Below are 24,351 nucleotides of genomic sequence, written 5' to 3' on the forward strand. Positions count from 1 at the left end.
GACACACATTGCTACAGCAGTTCTTGCAACAATCAAAAAAGTTATCACACATATTACAGGTGCAGTTCTTGTTTCCAGCATGAACAGCAGGACTGTAACAGTCAACTCAAATTTACAGCATTTAGGCCTTTTTTTTTTTTTTAATTTTCTCTTTCCTTTTTAGTTGCTGAAATCATTATACTCAAAAAATTACTTCATCTTTCACCACAGAACTTACCTACTGCTTGCTTTTTCACCCATGAGAATGATCCTATTTATTATGAAAAGGATTATTAAGTTTTCCTCTGTGTTATTAACTAAGTAAATTGATCCTCATCCCATTACACTGGGCAACTTCTACTACAGTAATAAAGTTGCCACCAACTTTACCGATTTTGGAAGGAGCAATTGCTTTTTCTACATACAGAAACAGCGGGTCTCATCATCTATCACTTTCAATTACTCAATGTATCCTTAAAAAGCCATCTTCAAGAAACAAGGCTTTTACAGATGTTTTCAATGTAACAGGCTTGAAGTGTTCACTTATTTTCCCAAGTGCATTCTGGATATTTCTATCCCCTGCCAAGGATTTTAAAACATCTGAGTATTCTAAAATTAATCCCTTGGCTTAATGCTATTTAACTTCCATTGTCAGACCAAAATTGTTCTTTAGTTTGCAGCTGAAATTCCACTCCACTGAACAAAGCACTCAGTAGCTATGAACACATGCAATGAGCCTGTGTTAGCAAGACGGCACCTCAGAAACCCCGCGAGCACTGCCCGCTGACCAGCACATCCAGCCCTCAAACTCCTTACAGCCAGCAGCGTAAGAAAGCAGAAAGAATTCTCACGCTGATGGGAGGATTTACACACACCGATGCACCACCGACCGGTTTCTTAGAATCCCCTTGAAGCTACACACCAAGACATCCCCAGTACCTTGTCAGTAGAATTGTCAAATTCTTCACATCGTTCATGTAGGCCGCGAGATATTCAAAGTACTGTAAGCCTCTTCCAGAATGGGAAGACATGACAAACTCTAGACAGGCTTCCCAAATCAGACTGGTGACATCATGCATTTAATAAATTGGACAGGAAGAATCTTGTTAAAGCTTTTTAATCTTCAAGGAAAGCATGCTCAAATTAAGTCTTCATCTACTTGTGGTACATATTAAGTTTTCATCAGTTCACTGATTAAGAGTGTTCTCCTCCTCCTCCTGTTAAAGCATGACAGCAGAGAAATTAACTGACAACCGGTAATAAGATTAAAAGCTTTTTCATCTCTAGACACCACTTTATAGATGGTCCAAATAATAGACCGTGATTAAAAAAATGACCAGATGTTTCTACTCTGTAACTGGGGAGATGGTACATAGGAAACACTGTAGTGAGACACTGTCTCCACAACCGCAAGTACGTGGCCCCGAGCCCTTGGGTACGCACACACCAAGCACCGCTGTCCTACCTTTACAGGCTCCCTGTCGCTGTTGAACAGCCACCTTCAGATAACGACCAGCCAGTCCCTCTCTTCACAGAGGCCACGGAGAAAGTTCTGTTTCCTTGTCCCGTTACCTCAGTTTAAACAGTAAGGTCGTTTGCTTGTTCGGAACACGTGCATGACACTTCCCTGGTGACACTGGCCCATCCAGATAGATCTAACCAACCTTCTCTGGAGCAGTAATATTTTTTTCTTATACTACTTTAGCTACTTCAGCTTTAAGGGGGGGAAAAAAAAACCACACAAAACAAAATACCTCTAACTCTGCATGCTCACGAATGATTTATTGGGTAGGTTTTTTTTTGTTTTTTTTTTTTTCTAAACACCACCACATGCAATTAATTTCTCAAGTCACTGAAGTCTTGAGCAGCACCTCAGCTTCTGTGAACTGATACAGATGCACATCTCAACCGCTTATTTTTTGAGTCTCCTCTTCAGTGTAGCCTGATCTTCTATGTGAAGAGTAGCCTACACACTGGACTATCAGTTACATAATTAAAAAGGGGAAATGGGAATTAACATTTTCTACTAATTGAGGAAAAAAAAAAAAAGAGGATTTGTCACTGACACAAAAGCAACCTTCCTAAGGTTAAGTGCCCCCAGTATTTACTTTTTGAGTAAGAACATGATTAGGGCAAAACCAGGAAGAAGTTTCCTTACCGTGGCAAACAGCTTCTACCAAATGCTGTTCCGAGTAGCCTTCGGCAGACTCCACTGACAGGCAAGCAAGCACTACCCTTAAAACACCCCCTTCGCCCAAATCCAGGCACTCTTCAGGGGTCCGAATACAACACAGGCAGAAACAGAACATCTGCACTCCAGCAGTCCCTCAGCGAGCACGCTACCGAGGCTGTGAAATTGACCAGACCCTAAAATTTGCTGTGCTAAGGTTTCATGCACCAAAAGAAAAGTTATGCCTGCTCTTTTACAGGAGTAGGGACAAAACCACAGTAACAACCAGTAATTCCAAGATCTCAAGGCGAACAAACCCACAAAATATTAAGAAAAATATTTCAATGTTAGCTTTGGTAAACAAGTTTAATAATCCACTACTTTACAGGAGAGTTACTTAAAAGCTAGGCTTCGAGAGAGAAACATTATGAAACCTAAAAGCCAATTTTCCAACACCTAAGAGTTTGAGACTTCACCAGTCAGGTTTGTTCAGTGTACCAAGCATTGCCCAAGTTCAGAGCCAAAAACAAAAATATTGTACCTACCAAAGCGAATCGCTTTCTTTTCACACCGTTCCCTGCAGCCAATCAGCAACAGTCTATTTCCAGTGTGCGTAACGTCCACAGGCAAAGCGGACCGCTCGGTTCAGTTACCGCGCCCTCGTTCCCCGGGGGATTATTTTCAGGAAGCACTCACTCTTACAGCATCGCCTCACGTTTCCAATACGACCTCCAACGAGGTCTCTCTACTACTCGTATTGCAACTGCTCTGCAACAGAACTGGTTTTCCCTAGCAGAGAACACGGCTGTCATGAACAGACACTGGGTGAAAATCCCTGCTCAAGAAGCAGCCCAGGCCCGTGCAGAAGTTCTGGACTGCATATGAACACACAACTTCTTGCTTTCCACGAAGCACAACACACAAGTGCAAGAATTGCCACTCTCCCCGCTACAGACATGAAAAGTCAGTGCATGTAGACCACAAATGAAAGACAAACTTGTTCCCTATTCCCAGGAATAAGTTGGGAAATTTAAACAAAGTAAGAAAAAATAGAATTCTATTTATTTGATTCACTCCTTGGTTTCAGAGAAGTTAAAATAGGTGTCAATACAGACAACACTTTTTCTTCCATGAGTAAGAAAGTAAGTCTGCTATGGCCATGCAATTCAGAACTGCGTTTCACATCCACTCCATCACATCAATCCAAGTCAGTCCAAACCTGGACCTCAAAGAAGGAAGAAGAGTCTGTGTTTTGGAGAAAACTACAGTTAATAAAGCCCACGCCCTGCAAGCCTCGTAAGGGAAAAGGAAGCGTCTTCAATCCTATCGGTGGTTTGAAGAGACGGTGCTCTCTGCTTTGCCAAAGGGAAGGCGTCAGGAGGCCGAGTTCAGTGCTGTGCCAGGCTGGTCACGGGGAGGCAGACTGTGTAGCTGTAACTGCTTGCACCAAAACCAATGTAAAGAGTCACCCAGTCTGACTCCCCAGAGAAATTCACTTGGGCAAAAACAAGACTAAGAGATTCAGAGACGAGGCATAGGACCGGGGGAAGCAGCAATTACCTAACAGCCATCAGCGGGTGGGGAAGCCTCCTCTGTGGGTACCTCCACGTCCCCCTCTGAAGCCGCCCCGCTCACCCCGAAAGTTAGTTCTGTTCCGCTCTCTGCCCCTTTCTCCTCGGCCTGCTGAAGTCCCTCCTCTTCCTCCTCCCCTTGGAGCACCACCTCCCCGGTCAGACTTGGACTTGGGTGGTGGCGACTTGGGCCGAAGTCTCTCGATCTCTTCGGTACAGCCGGTCAGGTGGGAATTTGGAGCCGTGAAGTACGAAGAATACGTTTCTGCGTTGAAATTGCTGTTTGTGAGGGTGGGTCCTACAGTCAGCCAACCTAGGGAACAAAACCAGAGTCAACAAAAGCAGGAACAAACTTCATTATTGTTTTTTTATTGTTATTTCTTTTTCCTAGTAAATGAACACTTGAGCGATAGGGACAGGCACTCATCTACAAGTCACCTGTACTGAACAGAATGAAAAGCTCCCCTCTAGGAAAGCCAGAGTTGTTGGGAAATTACAATTTTAGTTTGGCATTTCTAAGGGCTTTTTTTTTTTTTTTTTAATTAAACATGGCTATGGGAATCTTGTGATTCCCACACAATCACGCTGAGGTTTCACTAGTCCCCTTCGCCCTCCTTCTCACTTGTTCTTATACCACAACAATGTTTTCCAGCCCCTCTGGGACCAGACTAAACCAAATCAGTAAATTCATCTTGTTAAAAAATAACATCATCCTCCCTTTTTAAAAGGCACTTACACTTGAATTAGGGTAATTTTGTCCATCTGGCTTTCTGTGGTACGGTAAGCCCATGGTGGGGGAAATGGGGTTACGTGCAGAAATACACAGTTACTCAGCTGGCAAAGTCCCGGCAGAGGAATCGTGCATTAGGATTAACCATTATCCTCTCATCTTTCACCAGAACCCATCAAGTGGCCTCAGATGATGGAATAGGGTTATTAAAGGAAATTAAAAATGAACATAACAATAAACATCACCGTTACCTGGTCGAATTGTACTGTCCCTTCCAAAAAGATGCAGACGGCGTCTTCCGAGGCAAAAATGCTCGATGATGTGAAAAATTTCTACAGGTTTTTCTATGTTGCCGATTTCAGGCTCTTCTGTGATGATTAAGTCAATGTCAACATTAGCATGGATGAAGTCGCCATCCGTACTGCGACGCACGGTTCCTTTAATGCCCATGAGGCAGTGCTCCTGCGCACACAGAACACAGAAAAGTACACATCACCTGCCGCACATACTGCCACAGCAAAGACACCCGTGCTTCCAGCACAATGGAGAGAAAAAGAAATTCCAGGCAGAGTAGATCCTACTCTTAGAGAAAAGTCTGAAGCATGAACTAGCAGAACAGGGCAAGCTGGAGCTACCAAAAGAGCCTTTTGAGAAGAAAGCAGAGAGCAGCTGAAGCTATCTGCTTGATGAACTGCACGAGAAAGTGGTAAAATTCATACAGAGGCTAAGACGTTTGGACTTCAACTACAGCAACGTTAGAGCTTTAAGTTGGAAAGGCTGAAGAATCAGCACAAGAAGAGAGTACAAGGTGATGGCAAGAGTAAGTGATTAATTAATACTCGTATCAGCATTCTGATCTTGGTTTTATTCACACAAATAATTTTCAAGTCATAAAACAGCCAGTCAGTGAAATTAAGATATATTTTCATGTTGTACCTCTGTTACAAAAGTAGCCTTCACCCTAAGATTCCTTTCTGGAAGATATCACTGCATCAGAAAAGTAGAACCACTATCAGTGCACTCAGTCAACTCCATCAGCATTTAAAATGTTCTTTAACTGCCATATGCATTGCTTTCCTTTCCTCTAGAACACTGTAGGTCAATCTAACTAGTGTGTAGAATCTATGAATGAGGAATCACCGAAACTGGTACAAGAAGAAAAGAGGGTTCTACATGTTCATTTCAGAGTTCTATTTCTGGGAATATTGAGCTCAGATTATCCATTTTTCCCAATACCATAAACACTGATTCACTAAGCGCCACCAGATGGCTCCAAAAAAAAATTACAGACGAGAGTATGTAATAATTTCCAGATTTCTGGCAAGGGTTGTAACAGTTAGTGAAAAAATATGAGAGGCAGAATAGGTGACCTATCAGATCTATGCAGTAGATCGACTGCACCCAAGTTACACAGTTTTTGGACCTTACGTTTAACTAAAAAAGGCACAATACTGTTAAGCAAATCCCCCACCAAGCAAAGCCTCTCAAACCTAGTCTTTAGGAGACCCATCCACAATGTTTTCTTTTCCTAACCCATGGAATGTTGTTCATTAGTACCCGAGATCCATAGCAGGGGGCACAGCATAAAGCATCCATCTACAGAGGTGCCTGAACTAAACGTAATAGGGTAGCACTTGCTGTGGTACTCACTGGTAAATACGTCTTTGCACAACAAACTATTTATTCAGTCCGAATAAGTCAGCTCAGTTTTCAGCTTTTATTATAAATACTGACCTCAGCCCAACCCTCCCTCAATAAACAGACAAATTCTCTAATACCAGAAACTCTTCTCCTCTGTTAAACAAAGGCATCAAGTCCCCTCAAATCCTCCCATGTTAGTTTTTAACTCTCCCTCATGAGTGAGCTGCACATATTTGCAACCCTATACGCAATAAACATACAATATTTATACTTATAAATATTTGTAACTAATACCACACACTTTCAAACAAACTTCAGATTAATGTAAATGCAAGTCAAAGAAAGATTCCAGATACCTTAAAGGGAAGTTTATACTCCTAAAAAATTGCAAATCTGAGACAAGAGCCAAGGATGTTTAATACTAACCAATGATTAATGAATGCGGAATGAGTCCTGAGGTTAACGACACTTTAAATTATTAAATTGTCAGCCGATTCTCTGTATCCAGTAAAACTGACAGTCACATATACCCAAACCAATTCTTTATTATTCCTATCTACATTTCTCTAAGCTTTTGAATAACGTACATTGAAGTCTCTTAACTCAGAATACTGTTTTTTTCTCTGCACCTTCTTCAATACACCTCCTCCACAATGCACCCCTAAGAAACTATTTCATTTAAGCCAAGCTGACCGATTCTGTCACTTGCGCACCACACTCATCTTCAGGAAGTCGGGAGATGCTGACTGAGCTACGGTCCCTAACGATCCCTCTGTTCGGTTCAAGCTCCAGGCGCGTACCTGCTTGTGTGTATTTAAAACCATTAGCAGCCAGTCCTCCGGAGTTATTTTATTACATCCATTTCTAATCTACAGTTTTTAAGGACTTCTTTTGACATTCAGCTTAGTCAAATTCTGTTGCTAAGTTTAGTTCCATTCAAAAGGCATTCCTCAGCCAGGAAGTTCTCTCCTTTGATCTGGAAAGGAGCTTGTGTTTACACAAAAGGTATTGCTGATAGACTAACTGCTTATTTACCATTCGCCCATAACCTAAACAACCCAGGAGCCAAAACCATCACAAAGTACAGGAACATTTTCTGTTCAGTTTCCATCTTCCCTCTCACGATTTCATTCTCGCTCCATCAGTCTGTGAACCCTCCTCAGCTACCTGCACTTCAATAAGGCTTAAATGAGTATCGCATTTAGAGGACTACAATAGAAATTTACCAAGCACCGTTAAACGTAGTGAAACTTCCATACCTCACACTGACTGAAGTCAAGGAGGGGACAGAAGTTCAACATTCATCCTATGAATACATTTATTTCCATATAATGTACTTTGCAGAAAAAAAAACTCCGCAGTCCTTGCGTCTGCTTTCCTGAAAGCATGTCACCAAACACCATGGAGCACCAGGGGTTCCATTCGCAGGAAAAGACAGGATAGGAACAGAGGAGAAACCGAGCCAAACCTTTACCTTGGTTCTTTGGAAAACAGCCTTAGGGTCTAGAGTCTTGGTCTTTCCAGGATTGTTCTTGTTCGTTTTAATCCAACAAATGTCCTCACATCTTCTGTAACCCCATTTGCGTAGACACTAAATATTATAGACAGATAAAACATTTCATACTACTCCAAAAACTTAAGTAAATAAATTGAACACTCATATAGGCACACGACTCTTAGAAGCACAGCTGGAAAATAAGTGTCACAGATAAATAAAACAGTTTACTGGCATGACTGCACTATGTTTTGTCAAGCTGTGCCCAAAAAAATAAAAAAATTTAAAAAAGAGGGTTATATGCACATCGACTTGTCTACATATCTTATTTTATTGAAAAAAATAAAATATCTAACCACTCCACATATTCACTATCGAACTCTACACTCAATTTTACCCAGTGACACTTAGATTTAATCAAAACCAGTCTGAGCAACATAATGATCAACTGCCTTGGCCCTGTCTCAACTAATACCTGCACACTCTGGTAGTTTTTCACATCAATGTAAAATTGTATAAACGAGAAGATAAATAGCCAAAAGCCTTTGCTATCATCTTGTGGCTTTTCCTATATCTGTTTAAAAAATAAAAAAAAACACTAAAAAATAAAAACCCCACAAAAAACCAAACCAACGAAAACCACACCAGCCCTTCCTCAAAAAAAAAATGTTAAAAACCACATGACTTTTTAATCCTTAACTCCTGTAAGCGTAGCCTTGAAGAGGGAAGCAACTGGGCACTAAGGACTCGAGCTCCTTTGGCTATTGCGGTGCTCAAGAACCGCCCAGCTACTACGAATACGCCCATGACCAAAATCAATCTATCCTAAACGGCCCCCTTCAACCTACCTCAGAATGAAAAGCAGATAAAGCGAACAGATTAGTAACCACGTTGTCCTTTAACAAATGTCGCATTGCTTTAACAGAAAGCACGGCTCAAACTAAGCAAAGAGCTGGCTGGGAATTCTTATTCCACCATCCCCAACACAAGCAGTGCTGCCCTGGCACAGACAAAGATTACCGTAAAGCTCCAAGATCTTACAGGGAAGTAAAATTTTGTAGAGCTCACTAAATCTACTTAAACAACATGTGTTTTCTGAAAATAAGCAGCGCTACACACAATTTCATCTCACTTTATGAAACAGTAGCACCTTACTACTAGCATGAATATTTCTGGCATAAAACTAAGACTTTTGTTAAAAAAAAAGTTGTAAATGCACTCAGTGTTGCAACCTGCTCCCATGGCAACATGCATATATCAAAAACGAGACAGCAGTACAGCTTTCCAGACCCTATGGAATTATGGTTCCTCACAGTCACAGCCACTCATCTGGAAAGTAACAGTATCTAAACAGTTAACGCCAGATACACTTTGATTTATTTAATCCACTTAAAATTATATATCCTCTACCACAGTAACAAAGCATCTCCCAGCAGTTACAGCTGAGAATTCTATACAGAAAAACCAAGGATAAAAATAAACTCCTAAGCCTCTCCCTGATAAATTGAATTAAAACATCATCTTACCACTCGGCCAAGATCCAGACCCTCGCCTGAACCGCACCACAGAAACACAAATGACCTTGGGGCCGCAATTTCTTCAATTTCCAATTTCATTATCTAATAATAATAATAATAAAAGTTTCTGAATTAAATATAAATCAACAACTATATCGGGAAGAACATTTAATAAGCATTGAAGCATTACCACAGAAACCATCAGGAAGCACTTTTAAAGATGTTAGTCTGTGTACCATTCACGGCCATCCTCTTAAAATTGTTTTCCAGAAAGTATGTTGTAAAAGTTACCTTATCAGTACCCAAGTGCATGTTTTCAACATAGCTAATGACCAGTTTAATTACTCCTTTCAGCAAAAATTCTATCTGTATAGAAAATTCTAGACTTAAAGACTAATACAACCCATATGTTTTTTTTTTTCCCCTAAACTTCTGCTTCATTTTATCATTTGAGTGGTAGCAAAAAGATTTAGTAACAGCAATAGTGCTCTGTTTCTTTTCAGCCCTAGAGTTACTTATGTAAAGCTTGTGAAGGCACATAATTTGAAAAAAAAAAACAAAACAAAACCAAAAAACTACAATAAAAAACAACCACAAACAAACCAACAAAAAAACCACCTTAATTCCCATTACTATATAGGAAGGACATTCCATTTCCACTTTCAGGGAAAAAAGGAGCAAGAATTTATCAGGACAGTAGTTCAACAATGGCAAATAAGTAACATTCAGGATGAAATAACTTCAGATGCAAAGCATCTGTGACTCATTACAAGTTCAAAAGATTTATCTGTAACTTGCTAACGCATCAAATCAAGCTTCATTCAGGGCCACTGTGAAGAAAAGTAACGCAGTAGGAGCCATTCTAAGAGGATATGACTCTCAACTAAAAGGCCGATTCCTGCCTCCAACACTTCCAGTTTTTCTGGTAGGACAGAATGTTTTTTCCCCTGGGGGAATGCTGCCAGGCACCGTTTTTGCCTGATGTAATAGAACAGCTACCAGAGAAGCTACCTACTCCTTGACATGTAGTTACTTGGTCTCTTACCACAGACATGAATGCCTCTGTTTTCAAATTCATTCCTTAAAGGTGGATTGATCCTTTAGTTTGGCTGATTCACTTTCCAAGTTATGCATATGCAGGTTCCAGCCTAAGCACAAACTAAACCTAGTTTAAAGTAACACCATCATCCCCCTCCCCAAACTGCATAGAACTCAGATAAAATCTCAGGAACTACCGATTCACTCATATTATAACAAATTTGCTGCTAATTCAGCCGTAGTCCTGCATTCCTTTCAAACGGGGTCTCTAAATAATAGATATTTATTAGTTGCATATGCCTGAACCTAAGAATTCCTGACATGGTTATGCAAACATTTTTTAAATCAGATATTCCTCTCTACTACAGATGGACTGTTTTGTCGCGAGGGTGGGATTGTTTTTTTTTTGTGGGTTTGTTCTTGTTCCTTTTTAAATGAGTAAAGTGTAGATACATGGAGTAAAGCCAATTTATCACTATTTGCCACTACAAGTTTTTTTATTCAATGCCCAAGTGGAGGAATTCTCCAGTTCAATCTTGAAGGACTGGGCAACCTGGCAGCAGCCTTTGTGTCATCAAATTGTTAAGCCTGATGACCTCCAGCACTTCACAGCCTCCAGTCTCCGCTTGGCTTTTCCAGAGCTGATACAGAATGGAGTTACTTATACAAATACATCGAGTGCTTCCTTCTTTACAAGCATCTACAGGCATTACTATAGGAAGAACCTGAAAATCTTTTCTCCAACTCAATTCTCTAATAGTTTATTACAGCACAATAAAACACGAGCACCAGCAGAGATCTCGAGAAAGATCACATCTTGCACATTAAGATATCTCCTTGTTCCCAAAAAGGAGTCAGAAATGAACATGGCTTCCAAAAAAAAAAAAACCTTGGACCTGACTAAACAGTAAGGGAATGCATAAATACAAGGAAAAAAAATCCACAAGTAAGGTTTATCTATTTTGTTAGGCTTCTCAGGATTACAGTCAGTTTGAGCGTGAAAATTTCCTACTTAATCATCGGAGAGAGAAGGTATGTCCGTGAAGCGTACTCATCCACTCTTGTGACTAGAAGACCAGCATGTTAAAAAGCACACCTTAAAAATGTCTTTGAGAATTTCAAGAAAGAAGGGAATATTTACAATGGATATTCTGAATTTCAACAGCAAAAATCAAATAGTGAAGAAAACTTATGGAACTTGGCCATAGAAATCCCATTATTGTTAGATTTAAGTTTTCCATCAGGCTTAGGGAGAACAAAATGGTTTATTTAATTCATTAAACTCCTAAAAAAAAAAAGTCTTAACACAATAGTGTAGCTATGCATACAAAACTTCATTTTTTAAGAACATAGACTTCAAAAAAAAACAACAAACATATCCCATTTTTCCTTAAAACACATCTCTACAACATTTTTATACCAAATTAAATCCTGTAACTATTTTCTTAAGTATATGTACTAAGTTCTCTTCACCGCAAGAAAAATACTTACATCATCCCAGGTCCAGCATTTTTCATTGGCAGTAATGCCAGTCTCTCGGTAGTATTCTTCCAGTGGTGGTTCCAGGAGAATCACATCAAATTTGGACTTCAGTTCCCTAATGTCAAAAGCTTCCAAGTCTGCTTGTAAGTACCTGTTAGAACAGAAGACAATAGATTACTTGGACAAGTTGTTAACAGTGCTTTGAAAATTATACTTCACATAGCACTTTTGTGTAGCCAGTTAAGAGTAAGGTCTCCTGTGTAGTCACATAGCTCAAATGCACTAATCCAGAGGAGATGCATAACACATTCTCACATAACCTAGGCTGGATGCTGTTGCATTTAGTTTTTTAAGCATTACTTATTTTTCTCAATAAAGTTTTTAGGATTCTAATTTAGCAAGCAAGAAACAGACGTCCACACAGACTGCACAACAATATCTAGTAAAGAATCACTGAACTTTCTGTACATCCATGGGCTATACAGAAGAAAATATCAACATTTAAGCAGCAAACACTCACTTGCCTGGCTAACAGACTTCTGTTTGGCTTCACTTTGGAAAGCGGCATATTTTTAGAATTGACATTTTTTATACGTTACATTCAAAAGATTCTGAACACTGGAAACGTGGCTACTTTTCATATGGTAGCAAAGTATTTCTCTATCCCTATAACAAAGCGTAATTCCCCACACACCGATTTTATTAAATACACACTCAAACGCACTCTTAAAACCGGCCTCCACACCTGCCTACAACTCTCTGCTGGATCACCATCAAAAAAAAAAAAAAAAGAGAGACTGCCCTCCCCTCAAGATGTTTAACTTTCAAAAATACTGAATAGCACACCACTTTCTCTGCCTTCCTAAGAATGTGTCTGGAAGAGATTATTATTCCACAAGTATATTTGGTGTTACCAGAAGGCAGCATTTGATTACTATTTTCCCCCTTTTGTGCTTTAAGGCTAAGAATGCCAAACTGCATTGAGTTTTGCAGTTTGTATCTCAGTCGTTCAGACAACTATTTCAGTGCTTTTCATGCGACTATTGTGAAATAATGCTATTTTACTCGGTAGAGATTAGGACTGCAGTATATTAAAAAGCATTAGGTTTACATTTAAATAGGGTTGAATTCCTGTGAGTAACAGCATGCTTACACTGTGCCTGATGTTCAGCAAAGACGCAGAAGTAATTTGAAGTTAATAGGACAAATCACTTCCAGCCAGCCTCAACTTTTTGTTCTTAAATTACAAAGTAACACCTCATTAACGGATACTAAGATAAGAGCAGAACATTACATAAAAAAGCTGTTACGAGAACAACTAAGGTTATATCAAGAGGCAATTTTTTTAAAGCTTTTCTTGTTCTTGTGAAGTGCATTATATCACGAGATTCACCATCATATGATGTTCTTTCAGTTACCAGATTAAAGCCTGCAGCCCACTCAGCTGACAGTTTGGTCTTAAAAGCCAAAGCTTTAGATACCATAAATAATCACACACTGGAAAGGAAATCTAGTTTATATACTATTTAAACATCTAGATTAAACTAACAAAACCAAACTGATTTTACTCTTCTGAAAATTGATTAATTTGTATATACAAACAGAAACAGAAAATGTAAATTCTGAACAGGTGCTGAAGATAGAGATTTGCAGAGATAGAGACAGCTAACTTCAAAGAGGTCTGGAGAAGAAAGGCATTTTCCACAAGAACACTTACATGGGAGGAGTGTTAGATTTAGATATCAGCTCATCCTTCAACCTGATGAGCTCTCTAAGTTTTGGATATTCTTCAAACCTATCTGCTAACCCTAAGAAGAAGAAAACATGAAGTTAACAACTCTCAGCAAGTAAATCTGTATCAATTAAGCATTGTCCAGTATTTTGAATAGGTCCAAATGTTAATACTTAGCCTCATTTTAATTTTTGTTAAAACAAACCAAACCTTTCAAGCCAGTTATTTTGTTCAGTACTTCACAAAGGCCTCCTGCCTACACCCAGTTAATTATGGCGCCTACTGAATGTAGCGTCTATGCTCTGATCTGTGGAGCACTACACTGATGAGTTCACAACAACTTTTAACAGAAGGAAGCAATCTTTCATTTAAATCCTAAGTGCCAGAATGATAAGAGAAAGTTATTTTGTTATCCTCCCAACCAAGAGTTTATATTAGGATCTAATTAACATTCATTTATAGAATACTCTTATTTAACCTTTGAAGACTATTTCTAAGGTGGCAACTGGGGTGTGGCAATCCTTATATTGAGATTTGGTATGCTGGTGTCAGTCATGAAGATGTGAATACAGGTATATTTATTTATTGGGTTCTCAGACTTAACATTATTATGTTAATTGTTAAATCTTTCATGTGTACAGAATGCAAAAGTGAGAACCCTAATTAGGTTTTCTGCAGCAAATTAAAGAAAAACACCCACACAAGAAAATTTTCCAATATATTACATTCTCCCTTCAAAAGAGTTAAGTAGAAATGCTATGGTTTTGTTATTGTTAGCAGTAGGCTCAGCACAAACCAAAAAGTTACCATTCCTGTCTCCCAGGTGGTATCAGTTCAGCTTCAGTAGGAGTTATTTACAAAGCTTCACATTCATTTAAATTTACAACTTTAACTGTTCCTAATCCATGGGTGGAAAAAAAACTCCACCCAAACCCACAAACTCCACAACTCTTCATCTCTCTCCTTACTTTAATTCAAACTTCTGAACTCTCAACCCTAGCATTCCACAGGTAAAAGCAAAGGTTTAGGTATCTAACCTTATTGTCTTTTATTACGTGCGCATAAAACACCCAAGTTATTCTCATTCTTTTCCTTAAATATATAAGATGTTAAAAACACGACTGTTTTCGTCTGATTTCCACTGCTGTATTGCTTCCAGCCAGTGTAAGTCAAATATTCTCGACCAGCGGAAATGGAAGCTAGTTATCAGCAGCTAAGCAACAGATGTAAGAGAATCTTCAATCAAAAAAAACAAACAAACCCAAAACAACACAACAACAAAAAAACCCCACCCAAACACAAACAAAAAACTATGACAAACCCCAAACCCAACCCCACAGGTATGTGTCTCTCTTCCAACAGCAATATCAAAAACAGGTAACCGGGCGTTCTGTAACCCCTATTTCCCTACACCTTTTTGTAGGGTCCAACATGTCCAATTATGAAGTAGCACCTAAGCAGAGTTTAGATTTTCGTGCAGAAAATGTACGCTAACTGGTATGCAACCTGCCATGCCTCATCTCTAATAAAGGGTCTCAACTGCGGCTGACACGTTCATTTCCGTATGAACACTCATAGTCCCTTCCCAGTTCTTCATGCAGCTGAGAAGTCAGATTGAGTAACATGGGCTGCTATTTCCTCATACTCATCTTATTTCAAAGACCAGCGTATAACTGTTTTCAAGTACGTAATTGTGAAGCCCAGATGCTTTTCAGATAAAGACAGTTCTCGTACTAAACATCCAGACATGTTTCACAGAACCATTGACAAAATGCAGACAAGAAACAAACTAAGAACATCAACAGGCTAACAAAACCTCTTTGGGCTCGCACCTATAAACACAACACGCTTGTGTTGTCAACAATCTTAAACTCGGTAAAATACAGTGAACTGTTACAGAAAACCGCAGCGGGAGGTGTCCTGCCTTTTTTAAAAGCCAAGTAACTACCCAGGCACTCATTCTGGGAAACAGGACCAAACTTAGTTTTAGAAAGATTAAATTCAGGCCTAATAAAGTAAGACTTCAATAACAAGTTCAGTGATGACTGGATGAACATGAACTTAAAAAATAACATCCTCTAAACTCAATAATATGTTAGGCCTTCTAATGACTTGTCAGCAGTTACATAATTGAGCTGGTAAATATAATCCATATTGCTTAGTGACTTAAATATAAGTATTTTCCATACTTTACATGCTACATGCATTCTTGCAGGCGATACAGCCCGGGAAATAACTGAACTGTCAGTTATTCAAGCTTCCAAAGGTTTTAAGATCTGCTTGCTAGACTCATCTCCTTCTGGGAACCTGGAATCGAATAATTTTGAATAAATCTTCCTGGTTAAATACTTTCAAATGAAACCAAGAGTAAGAGCAGCCTTGGTAATAATCACCTCCTAACAGATTAAAAATAGAATAATTCATATAAATTTATATATTGATACATATGCACACAGAGAGACAAAACTACGAAGTATACGTGTATCTGCGTTTCTCAGTAACCATAAGGAATTACAAACAGGAAGAAAAATAAATGCTATTGAATGCAATGAGTTCTCTTCAAACAGTTACTGACTGTGACATACCAACATCTCTGATGAAGTTCTGGGGTCTGTGTCCTGTATCCACAAAGTGTTGGCAGTAATCATTGTGTGGATTTAAGCTCTGAGTACCCTGAAGAACAAAAGGGAGTTCAGCAACAGCAATGGGGAGATAACTGGACGTACACACACACTCTACATGTGTTAGTCTGATAAATGAGAAAGTAACAGATTTTTTTTATTTTTTTCTTCTTTTCAACATGCCTTTATGAGCTATACTAGTCAAGACTGTCATTGTGTTTTGTCGTAGTTCAGCCCCGATTGGACCAGACTACGCAGTCTCTCTCTCACTCCCCCCACCTTCCGAGAGAACAGGGAGAGAAAATATAAGGAAAAACGGCTCAAGGTTTGAGATAAGGACAGGGAGAAATCCTTAAAGTTACCGTCACGGGCAAAACAGACTCGACTTGGGGAAAACTATTCATTTATTACTACAAACAGCAAGATAATGAGACAGAGAACAAGATAACCTCCATCCACCCCTCCCTCTTCCCAAGCTTAACATTATCTCTACTACCTTCCCCTCCCGAGCGGCACGGGGGGGGGAAAAGGGAATGGGGGTCGCGGTCAGTTCATCACGCGTTGTTTCACGCCGCTGCTTCATGGTTGGGGGAAGAACTCCTCACATTCCTCCCCTGCTCTGTTGTGGGGTCCCTCCCACGGGCCACAGTCCTTTGTGGAACTGCTCCGGCGTGGGTCATCTCTTCCACAGGTGCAGTCTCTCCAGAACAGCTGTCCCAGCGGGCCCTCCACGGGCCACAGCTGCCTTCAGGCATCCACCTCCCCCGGTACGGGGTCCTTCACGGGCTCCAAGTGGATCTCTGCTCCTCCGTGGACCTCCATGGGCTGCAGGGGGACAACCTGCTCCACCATGGTCGTCACCACAGGCTGCAGGGGAATCTTGGCCAGGAGCCGCATTACTCCTCCCCCTCCTTCTGAACTGACCTTGGCGTCTGCAGCCGTTCCTCACAACAGGCTGGTAGATGTCTCTCAGGATCCTTTTTACATCTCATTCACTTCTCATCTCCTCTCCACTTCTTGCAGCCGGGCCGGACCGAGTTGGGCCCAGTCGGCCGCCTGGCGAGAGGCCAGAGGGTGAGGCCTGCAAGGCCCATAGGCCTGCACCTCCCCCTCTGCCCCTGCTCAGCTTCTTCACATCTTCTCTCCTCTCTCTTTTTTTTCTGTTTTCCCATTCTTAAATACGTTATCGCAGAGGCGTTATCACGAGACATTCTGCTACCAATCAGCTCGGCCTTGGCCAGCAGTGGGTCCGCCCTAGGCCCGGCCGAGTCCACTGAACAAAGGGGAGCAACTTCTAGCAGTTTCCTACAGAAGCTACCACCTTAGGCCCCCCCTCACTAGCAAAACCACGACATGTTTTTAGTTCCAAATCAGGCCCACCATTACTACTGCTCATTGCAAGCTGACCCAGGTCTTTAACTGGGTCAATGTAACAATAGTTGCAGTCCTGTCTTTCATAGGAAGCTTCTGTACTTGTGAATTCCAGCCAATTACCTCAGCCTTTAAAGCTCTATTCCAAATACCATTTAATTGCAAAAGCAGCTCACCTTAAGAAAGGTACTGGAATCTTTGTAAATCTCTTCCTCATAGGGCAGGTTCTCTTCATCTTGCTGCAGCTCTACTTCATCCTTGGAAACAAAGTAGATATTACAAATGTGCAAGATCATGCTGTTTCTCTCCTCATTATGATTCTGTTTCTTTGGGAAAGAAATGGGCTGTTTACAAACAGAAGTCTCCTAAACCAGCAGATCATGAATGGTTCCAACTCCAGTTTGACGGGGGGGCGGGGGGGCTGTGCGGAATTAACCTATTCCCAAAAAAGTCTGCCTCTCTCTCTCAATAATTAAGAGAATGTTAGTGGGAAAGGTCTCTGTAAGAAGAATAAAATTCAGAAACCCTTCTTTTCTAGACCCTGACAGTGTAGGCAGTGCTTTACAAGGCACAGAATTTTTAATTTTTGTCCCCCAAAAATTTCAGTCCTTGCACTAAAGCAAATGATCTATTTTGCTGAAGTTCTTCTGTAGTAGAACCTTTGAACATTTGTACCCACTCAATCATCTCTTCTGTTCCAACCTTAGCAGCTGAAACCACCTTCTCTATATAAATCTGATAGAAGTCCACACTTTGCAGACGCAGCACATTTCATTTAGCCTGTCCGTAAAAAATAACTGAAATTCATTTTGTAATCTCAAAATTTACAGAAAACAGAAACTGCACTGCAATTTTCTTCCTCAGTGTTTTACTAACTGTTCAGATTTCTGAAATTCAGAGATCTGTCACACTCACATACTCTGAACATCCAATGCAGAACTCAGAGAGAACAGAAACAAACACACTGACTCCTTCACGTCACTTTCTGATTTCCCAGAAATCTTAATCAGTTAATATAGTGCTTCATGTGAGGAGAAAAGCAGTTTCAAGGATAAAATATTTTTACAAGAAATTTTAAATACACTGAAATAAAAGGAAAGATAAGAGAACCAGATTTATCATAGAAAAGAACTCAACTTCTCCCCCCTCAACACACATCTTAGGTCAAAAAATGCAGAGAACAGGCTTCTGATGATAAGCACTTGTTAGATACCTATCTCTGAGTCATCCCGGCTGTCTTGATGCCTTCATAGGTGATTGTAGTCTGTAACTGGTTCATAGGATTCCTATGCACAAACTTCACCCAGCACAACAGTATTTATTGCTCTGTTATAGCCTTGCAGAAGCAGCTACCAGCATAAGCAGTTCCAGTTCCTAGCACAAGCAGTCACCAGCACATTGTTTTCCCTTTGTGAGTCTCACCACCCCGACTAAGCCAGAGACACCGCCGAGCAGGAGGGTGATGATCAGCGGGGTCAGAGCAGAGAAGGGAGGCAGGCGCAGCACCTTCAGGGCGTCCCCTGTTGTTCATAAAGTGCTCTGGGTCCTTTCTCTCTCTCCGCTCCGAGCTGCCTCTGTTTATCCCCTCAGCAGATTCAGTGGCAGAGTACTGAGCAGGTCTTGATGCACGCATGGCCAGCGCACGCAGCAAGGCTGCCAAGTACGTGCCCTGCTGGCCAACAGCGGTTCCCGGACAGCAGCAACATCCTGCTCAATATCAACCCTCCTCGCTCCCCTCGCCGAGATAACAATCCCTCCTGGCTCCCCTCTCCGAGGTCTCCCTCCCACAGCTGGGTGCAGCTTGTCATTTCCCAGAGTGGCCCTACGCAGACCATCACTGAAACCCCTCACACACAGCCACAAACAAGAAGTTCACACCATCAGCTTTCAAAGGGAAAAGGACACAGCCAAAGCAAGGACAAGATTAAATTAACAATAATACCAGATACTAGGTTCTTGTACCTTAAGCATCCTTGTCTTCCAAATCTGGTATTTTGTTGCTGAGACAGGGAAACAAAACTACTCACAATACTCAAGTACATATTTTTTTTTCGAATTACTAGAGGTACATTCAGCAATTATGACGATTCCACCAAATAAGATTTTTTTTTTCCAACCTCCAAACAATGGCAAGGAAGATTTCCACACTCACAGAAACAAAGTAAAACAGGGTTGTATCAAATTAGGCTGGCAGACAGCAAATTTGAACCACAGGTATTTTTGTACTTCATACGAAGTTAAAACTCTAACTCTTTACCACAAAACACTGTTGACACCAGATATTGACACAGGTTCAAACAATTGAGTAAATTCACCTGGGGAAGGGGAGAGGTGGAGCAACAATCACAGGTCTCAGGAGGCTATGAAAAGCATGGGAGTGGCACCATATAGTCCAGTCCCATTATCTGTCTCCGCCAAAGACAGACTAACTCAACTAACCCTAGTACAACTGTTACAGTTCCACAAAAAAAATTGTAGAAGTTCTTTTGAACCACAATTCAACTTGCTGACCTTAAAATGTTCATTATTCTGCCAATAATGGATCTCTCCCTGTATCTCCCACCTCTATGGTCTGCAACGCAGTCAGGCTCCAAGACAGAAGTCAAGCTGCCACTGGGAAGCTTACCAAGCAGCCTTGCTTTATTTTCCTATCAGCCTGATGTTACTAAGAACCACCACTATAAATATACACTTATTCCACCAAAAAAAAAAAAAAAAAAACCCAAAAAACCAAAAACACACCAAACAAAACCACAAACCCAAAAAATTAAAAATATCACCTTTTTTTGCATCAGATGTTCCTAAATGGCTGAGAAGATTAATATACTTCATCTTTCACCTCAAAAACTGCTCTCATACTTCCCCCATACAATGAAAACATTGATGTCACTGTTCAATCTTCTCTCAAAATACCAGCCTAAGACATTTTGGTGTCACCAGCTCACTTCACTTTCCATTTGCAATACTAGAAACTGACAGAAATCCTCTAAAATACCCAAGTACATTTGTTTAAAGGTTTCATGCTCACATCCACACACACCACCCCTGCAGAGCTTGCACCCTCACACGGCAATTGCGGTAACAATGTTGTATTGTCACAGCAGCCCACCTTCACCAGCAGTTACAGCTAGATGCTGAGGCTCCAGCTAGTGCAGCTGAGGTTTGAGGACACATTTATCTCCACTAAATCTAAAGACAGGGCACAAAAATTCTACACCACTTCAGAAGGATTAATTGATACCAGCATATAGAACCCAACACTGCAAGTCATGGTTTCAGAGACATGGAAGTCACTTCACAGCAGGAAATACTTACCTGTAATTTTCCTGACAAAACTGACAAACTTGCAGTATTTGTCTGCAACACTCCTACTTAAGTCTATTATTATTTTTGTCTAAGGAGTATGAAACACAATCCAACAGGGCTTGACACCATAAGGATCTAGGTCTTGGTATCAGTTCATATTACAAGATGAAATTTAAACAGGCTCAAAGTACTACGGAAAAAATTACATGAATACAGATGGAATTTAACTAAGTTCTTATCTCCTTGCCAACAGGGAATTAGCAATGTCTGCAGGAAACAGCTGATGACTCCACTCTAGATGTTTTACTTGGGGGTTTCAAGTTTCTTAAGCCTATTCCTCTGCTTGACTGAAGTTGGTCCGAGCTAGTACTATTAAAATATTCAATTTCAACAATATAGCAAGAGTCCAGCCACTTGCAAGTGGTCAACACCCCGCCTCAGGGTAAGCCTCCTCCATGCTAATGAAGAAAATGCTAATTATAAGATTCATATGCTTTGCCAACTGAAGTGACTTTTCCACATATATTTCACAGAAAAAATACGTGTTTAACCACATACTTGATGAAGGAGTAACATCAACTGCTATGAACTGACCACTAACATGAGCATAAAACCCCGACTTCACCAACAGTGCATGTACTCTGTAAATCCCTTCCTCGAGACGGCAACCTAATTGGCTTGCTAGACAAGATGTACAGACTAACAGTTAGTAAATTAGAAATTCACAGATACACTTTAAAAGTCAGTCACCAAAAAGCATCCTGTCATGCATTAACTTTTTGGTTTAGTAGAAGAGAAGTAAGATAGATTTTACTACAGAAAGATTTACAAACCTGAACACAAAGGTAACACTGCCAAGGCCTCATATTTCAAAAATTACTCTTTTTATGCATCCAAAAGAACAGCAGACCCTGCATTATTACAGAAGTGCATTGATCTTGACTACTTAATGACAGAAGCAAGGTTATTAGGACAAGGAAAAAAAAACGAGGAGGATATATAATGCAGTAAGATCAAAAAGCAGAGCAGAAAGACAGCTGTATCATAACCACACCTTTGTTGAACCTCCTTTCTGTACCACTCATCTTAGCCAAAACATTACATTAAATATGAAAAGAGAAAGCTGTCAAATCACTCTTGGATGAATATGCGAAAAAATGAAGGGCATGAGAGTTTCACAACCACTCTATGACCATGGAGACATTTTGGTTTGTTTTTTTCTTTTTTTGAACGAACTTTTCCTGGATAATTTTAGATACTTAAGGCATATCCCAAACCAAGCCTCTTCCTTCCATTCCCTGAGAACCCTTTCTCTCTTCCCTTCCTCCAGAACTGCATTCCTCCACACTTAACATGCAGGTTGGAAGGCACCCTCAGCCTCCCTGTATCTCATCCAACCGCCTGTGCTTCTTGCTAAATGCAAGCTCTTCTTCAGACACAAAGAAATTCTAGTCAAGTTTTTTTCCCGTCCGTGTACCCAAGTGCGCACACATTTTACCACAAAAGACAGCCATTCATTCCCTGTGGGCGCTGTTACCTAAGACAGTCTCCTCCTAGAAGCAGCACTACATTAAGCCTCCAAACACTGAGTTCTGGTGTGTGTACAGTTCAACACACCTAAGCCACATCTGAAGAGAACCACTTAGCGTCTACATCCCCTCTCTTAGATCCCTGCAGTGGAAGAAATCAAAGGAGATGCCACTGAGGGACATATATCTCAAAGTATCCATACATATTGCATTTATTTTTATTTATGTGTGCACACATGTATTTTATAAGTCCCTCAGAGACACATGAGCACCGGAGAAAAATAACTTTTTCCTTACCTTATATTCCTCAATCTCTTCCTCATCAGCTTCTCCCTCATCTGGGTATTTGCGTTTTGCATTTGGTGCAGAAGTATCATAAGCAGCTCTATAAACATAAAAAAAAATCCTCATAAAACAGTTTCTCTCTCCAGAGAGAACATGGCAGAAATCTCTGGTAATCCACCTTGACTACATGTTTCTGTTACAAGCTTTAAATTATTTCAAAACTTCATACATGAGAACTTATTCCTCTCTCAGTGTATTTGACACCAGCACAACTTCTTAAGGACAGGACTTGTGAAAACAGGTACCTTGCTTCCTCATTTTTCTGTTCTAAAAGGTACAGCTTATTTTAACGAAAGCAATACATCTACAAAATTAAGCCTGCTCACACAAGAAAATTCTGTTACACGTGAGAATTAGTAAGTACCAGCTACTCTGTCCTAGATACAGGATCACAGAATGGTTTAGGTTGGAAAGGACCTTAAAAACCATCCAGTTCCAACCCCCCTGCCCTGGGCAGGCACACCTTCCACCAGACCAGGTCGCTCACAGCCCCATCCAGCGCCCCACCACCCTCATTGTAAAAAAATGTCTTCCTTATGTCCAATCTAAATCTACTCTCTTTCAGTTTAAAGCCATGTCTACTGCTCCATAAGAACTTTTAAACTAAGTCATCCTGTAATTGCTCTTAGCAAAAGTATAAAGACTCAAGGACGATGCAGGTGCCATACTCTAAATTCACACCTCAGTTTTGCTCAACAGTAGCTTTTTAACTTAAGAAGCAAAAGTTAGCCTTGATTTCCAAACAGCTATTAGAAGTGAATGACTAAACTCTACTCATACTATTCCAAGTTCAGATTGGAATAATTAAAGCATTTTCTTTCACCGAATCGTAAGTTTTCAATTAAACGGTTAAGATTCTCTTTTGCTCTTTGGAGCGCAATCTCATCCTATTTGAAAGGCCCGTGTTACCATGAAAACCCCGATTTCTCACAGAAATTGGACGCTGGTACCGACCTACACGTTTCCCTCGTCTCAGCGATCTCCCGCTGGTCATCTTTACTGTTCAGCACGGCGCCGATGCTGTCTGCGTTTTCAGCTCCCAACTACCAACAGGCAAGACGAATTCAAGCCACAGTTACCACACATTTTTTAAAAACCCGAACAGTAACAGCCAGGAAGCCAAAGGACCACTCTTTAAACCTAAAGCACCCCCCACCACCGGCCAGGAAGCCCCGCCAGCGACCGTCTATTCCCACCGGGCCTGCGGGGCCAAACCCGGCGGCCCTCCCCGGGGCCTGCGGCAGAACGCTCCCGCCGCGTTACCGGCGAGCTGCCCCCGAAATGGCCGCCCACCCCCCTCCCCCGCCTCTCCCTTTGCCGCCCTTACACCTGAGGCGGCGCCCGCCCGCCCGCCGGCCGCCCCCTCCCCGCGAGGAAAGGGCCGGGCCGCGGGGCCCAGGCGCCCCAGCGCCCGCCGGCGGGGCCTGGCCCAAGGGGCGAACGGTTTCGCCGCCCCCGCCCGCTACCTGCTGCGCCAAGAGCTGCCGCCGGAGCTTCTGCCGCTCCCGGATCTCCTGCAGCCGACTATTCATCGCCTCGCCGCCGGCCGCCACCGCCCCTCTTCCCCGGGCTCCCGCCGCTGCGTCACTTCCGTGTCCGCGCCAATGTGGCGGCCGTGCGACGCGCCGGTGGCGGCGGCCATCTTGGTTACGGGCAGCGGAGGCCGGGCTGGCCCGCCCCGCCCCAGCGACGGCCGGCTGTGCTTGGGGGCGACCGGGGCGGGGGGCGCGGTGGCCCAGCTCAGAACAGGGTAGCGCTGATCCACCGGTAAACCGAGTCTAAAGGGTAGCGTGTGAGCCTCCAGATTGACTGACATCCGATTTC

At 41.5% G+C, this 24,351-nt stretch overlaps 1 protein-coding gene across 2 annotated transcripts; it reads right to left on the reverse strand.

Moving 5' to 3' along the window:
- Nucleotides 1–2,496: 2,496 nt before the first annotated feature.
- On the reverse strand, nucleotides 2,497–24,121 carry METTL14 (methyltransferase 14, N6-adenosine-methyltransferase non-catalytic subunit). 2 transcript variants are annotated; one of them, XM_086747495.1, is made up of 11 exons: nucleotides 23,994–24,121; nucleotides 23,482–23,570; nucleotides 22,480–22,567; nucleotides 17,524–17,604; nucleotides 15,941–16,028; nucleotides 13,341–13,431; nucleotides 11,633–11,774; nucleotides 9,113–9,205; nucleotides 7,566–7,682; nucleotides 4,702–4,912; nucleotides 2,497–4,033 (listed from the first exon to the last, which is right to left on the reverse strand). In XM_086747495.1, exons 1-11 carry the CDS (start codon nucleotides 24,057–24,059, stop codon nucleotides 3,720–3,722), a joined length of 1,380 nt encoding a protein of 459 aa, XP_086603621.1. In that variant the 5' UTR covers nucleotides 24,060–24,121; the 3' UTR covers nucleotides 2,497–3,719. The 2 variants fall into 2 exon arrangements, with proteins under 2 accessions (XP_086603621.1, XP_086603622.1); XM_086747496.1 differs by lacking the exon at nucleotides 9,113–9,205.
- Nucleotides 24,122–24,351: the final 230 nt, after the last annotated feature.

This window comes from Chlamydotis macqueenii, chromosome 4 (genome assembly GCF_036417535.1).
Source record: "Chlamydotis macqueenii isolate bChlMac1 chromosome 4, bChlMac1.mat, whole genome shotgun sequence".
Taxonomy (NCBI): Eukaryota; Metazoa; Chordata; class Aves; order Otidiformes; family Otididae; genus Chlamydotis; species Chlamydotis macqueenii.

What these genes read in the sequence shown, in the direction of transcription:
- METTL14 (XM_086747495.1), bottom strand. Translation starts at nt 24,059, where the DNA reads ATGAATAGTCGGCTGCAGGAGATCCGGGAGCGGCAGAAGCTCCGGCGG. An exon ending in AATGCTGGACCTGGGATGAT is followed by an intron (nt 9,206 to 11,632) that starts GTAAGTATTTTT and finishes TATTATTATTAG; the next exon opens with ATAATGAAATTGGAAATTGA. An exon ending in GGACAGTACAATTCGACCAG is followed by an intron (nt 4,034 to 4,701) that starts GTAACGGTGATG and finishes TTTGTTCCCTAG; the next exon opens with GTTGGCTGACTGTAGGACCC.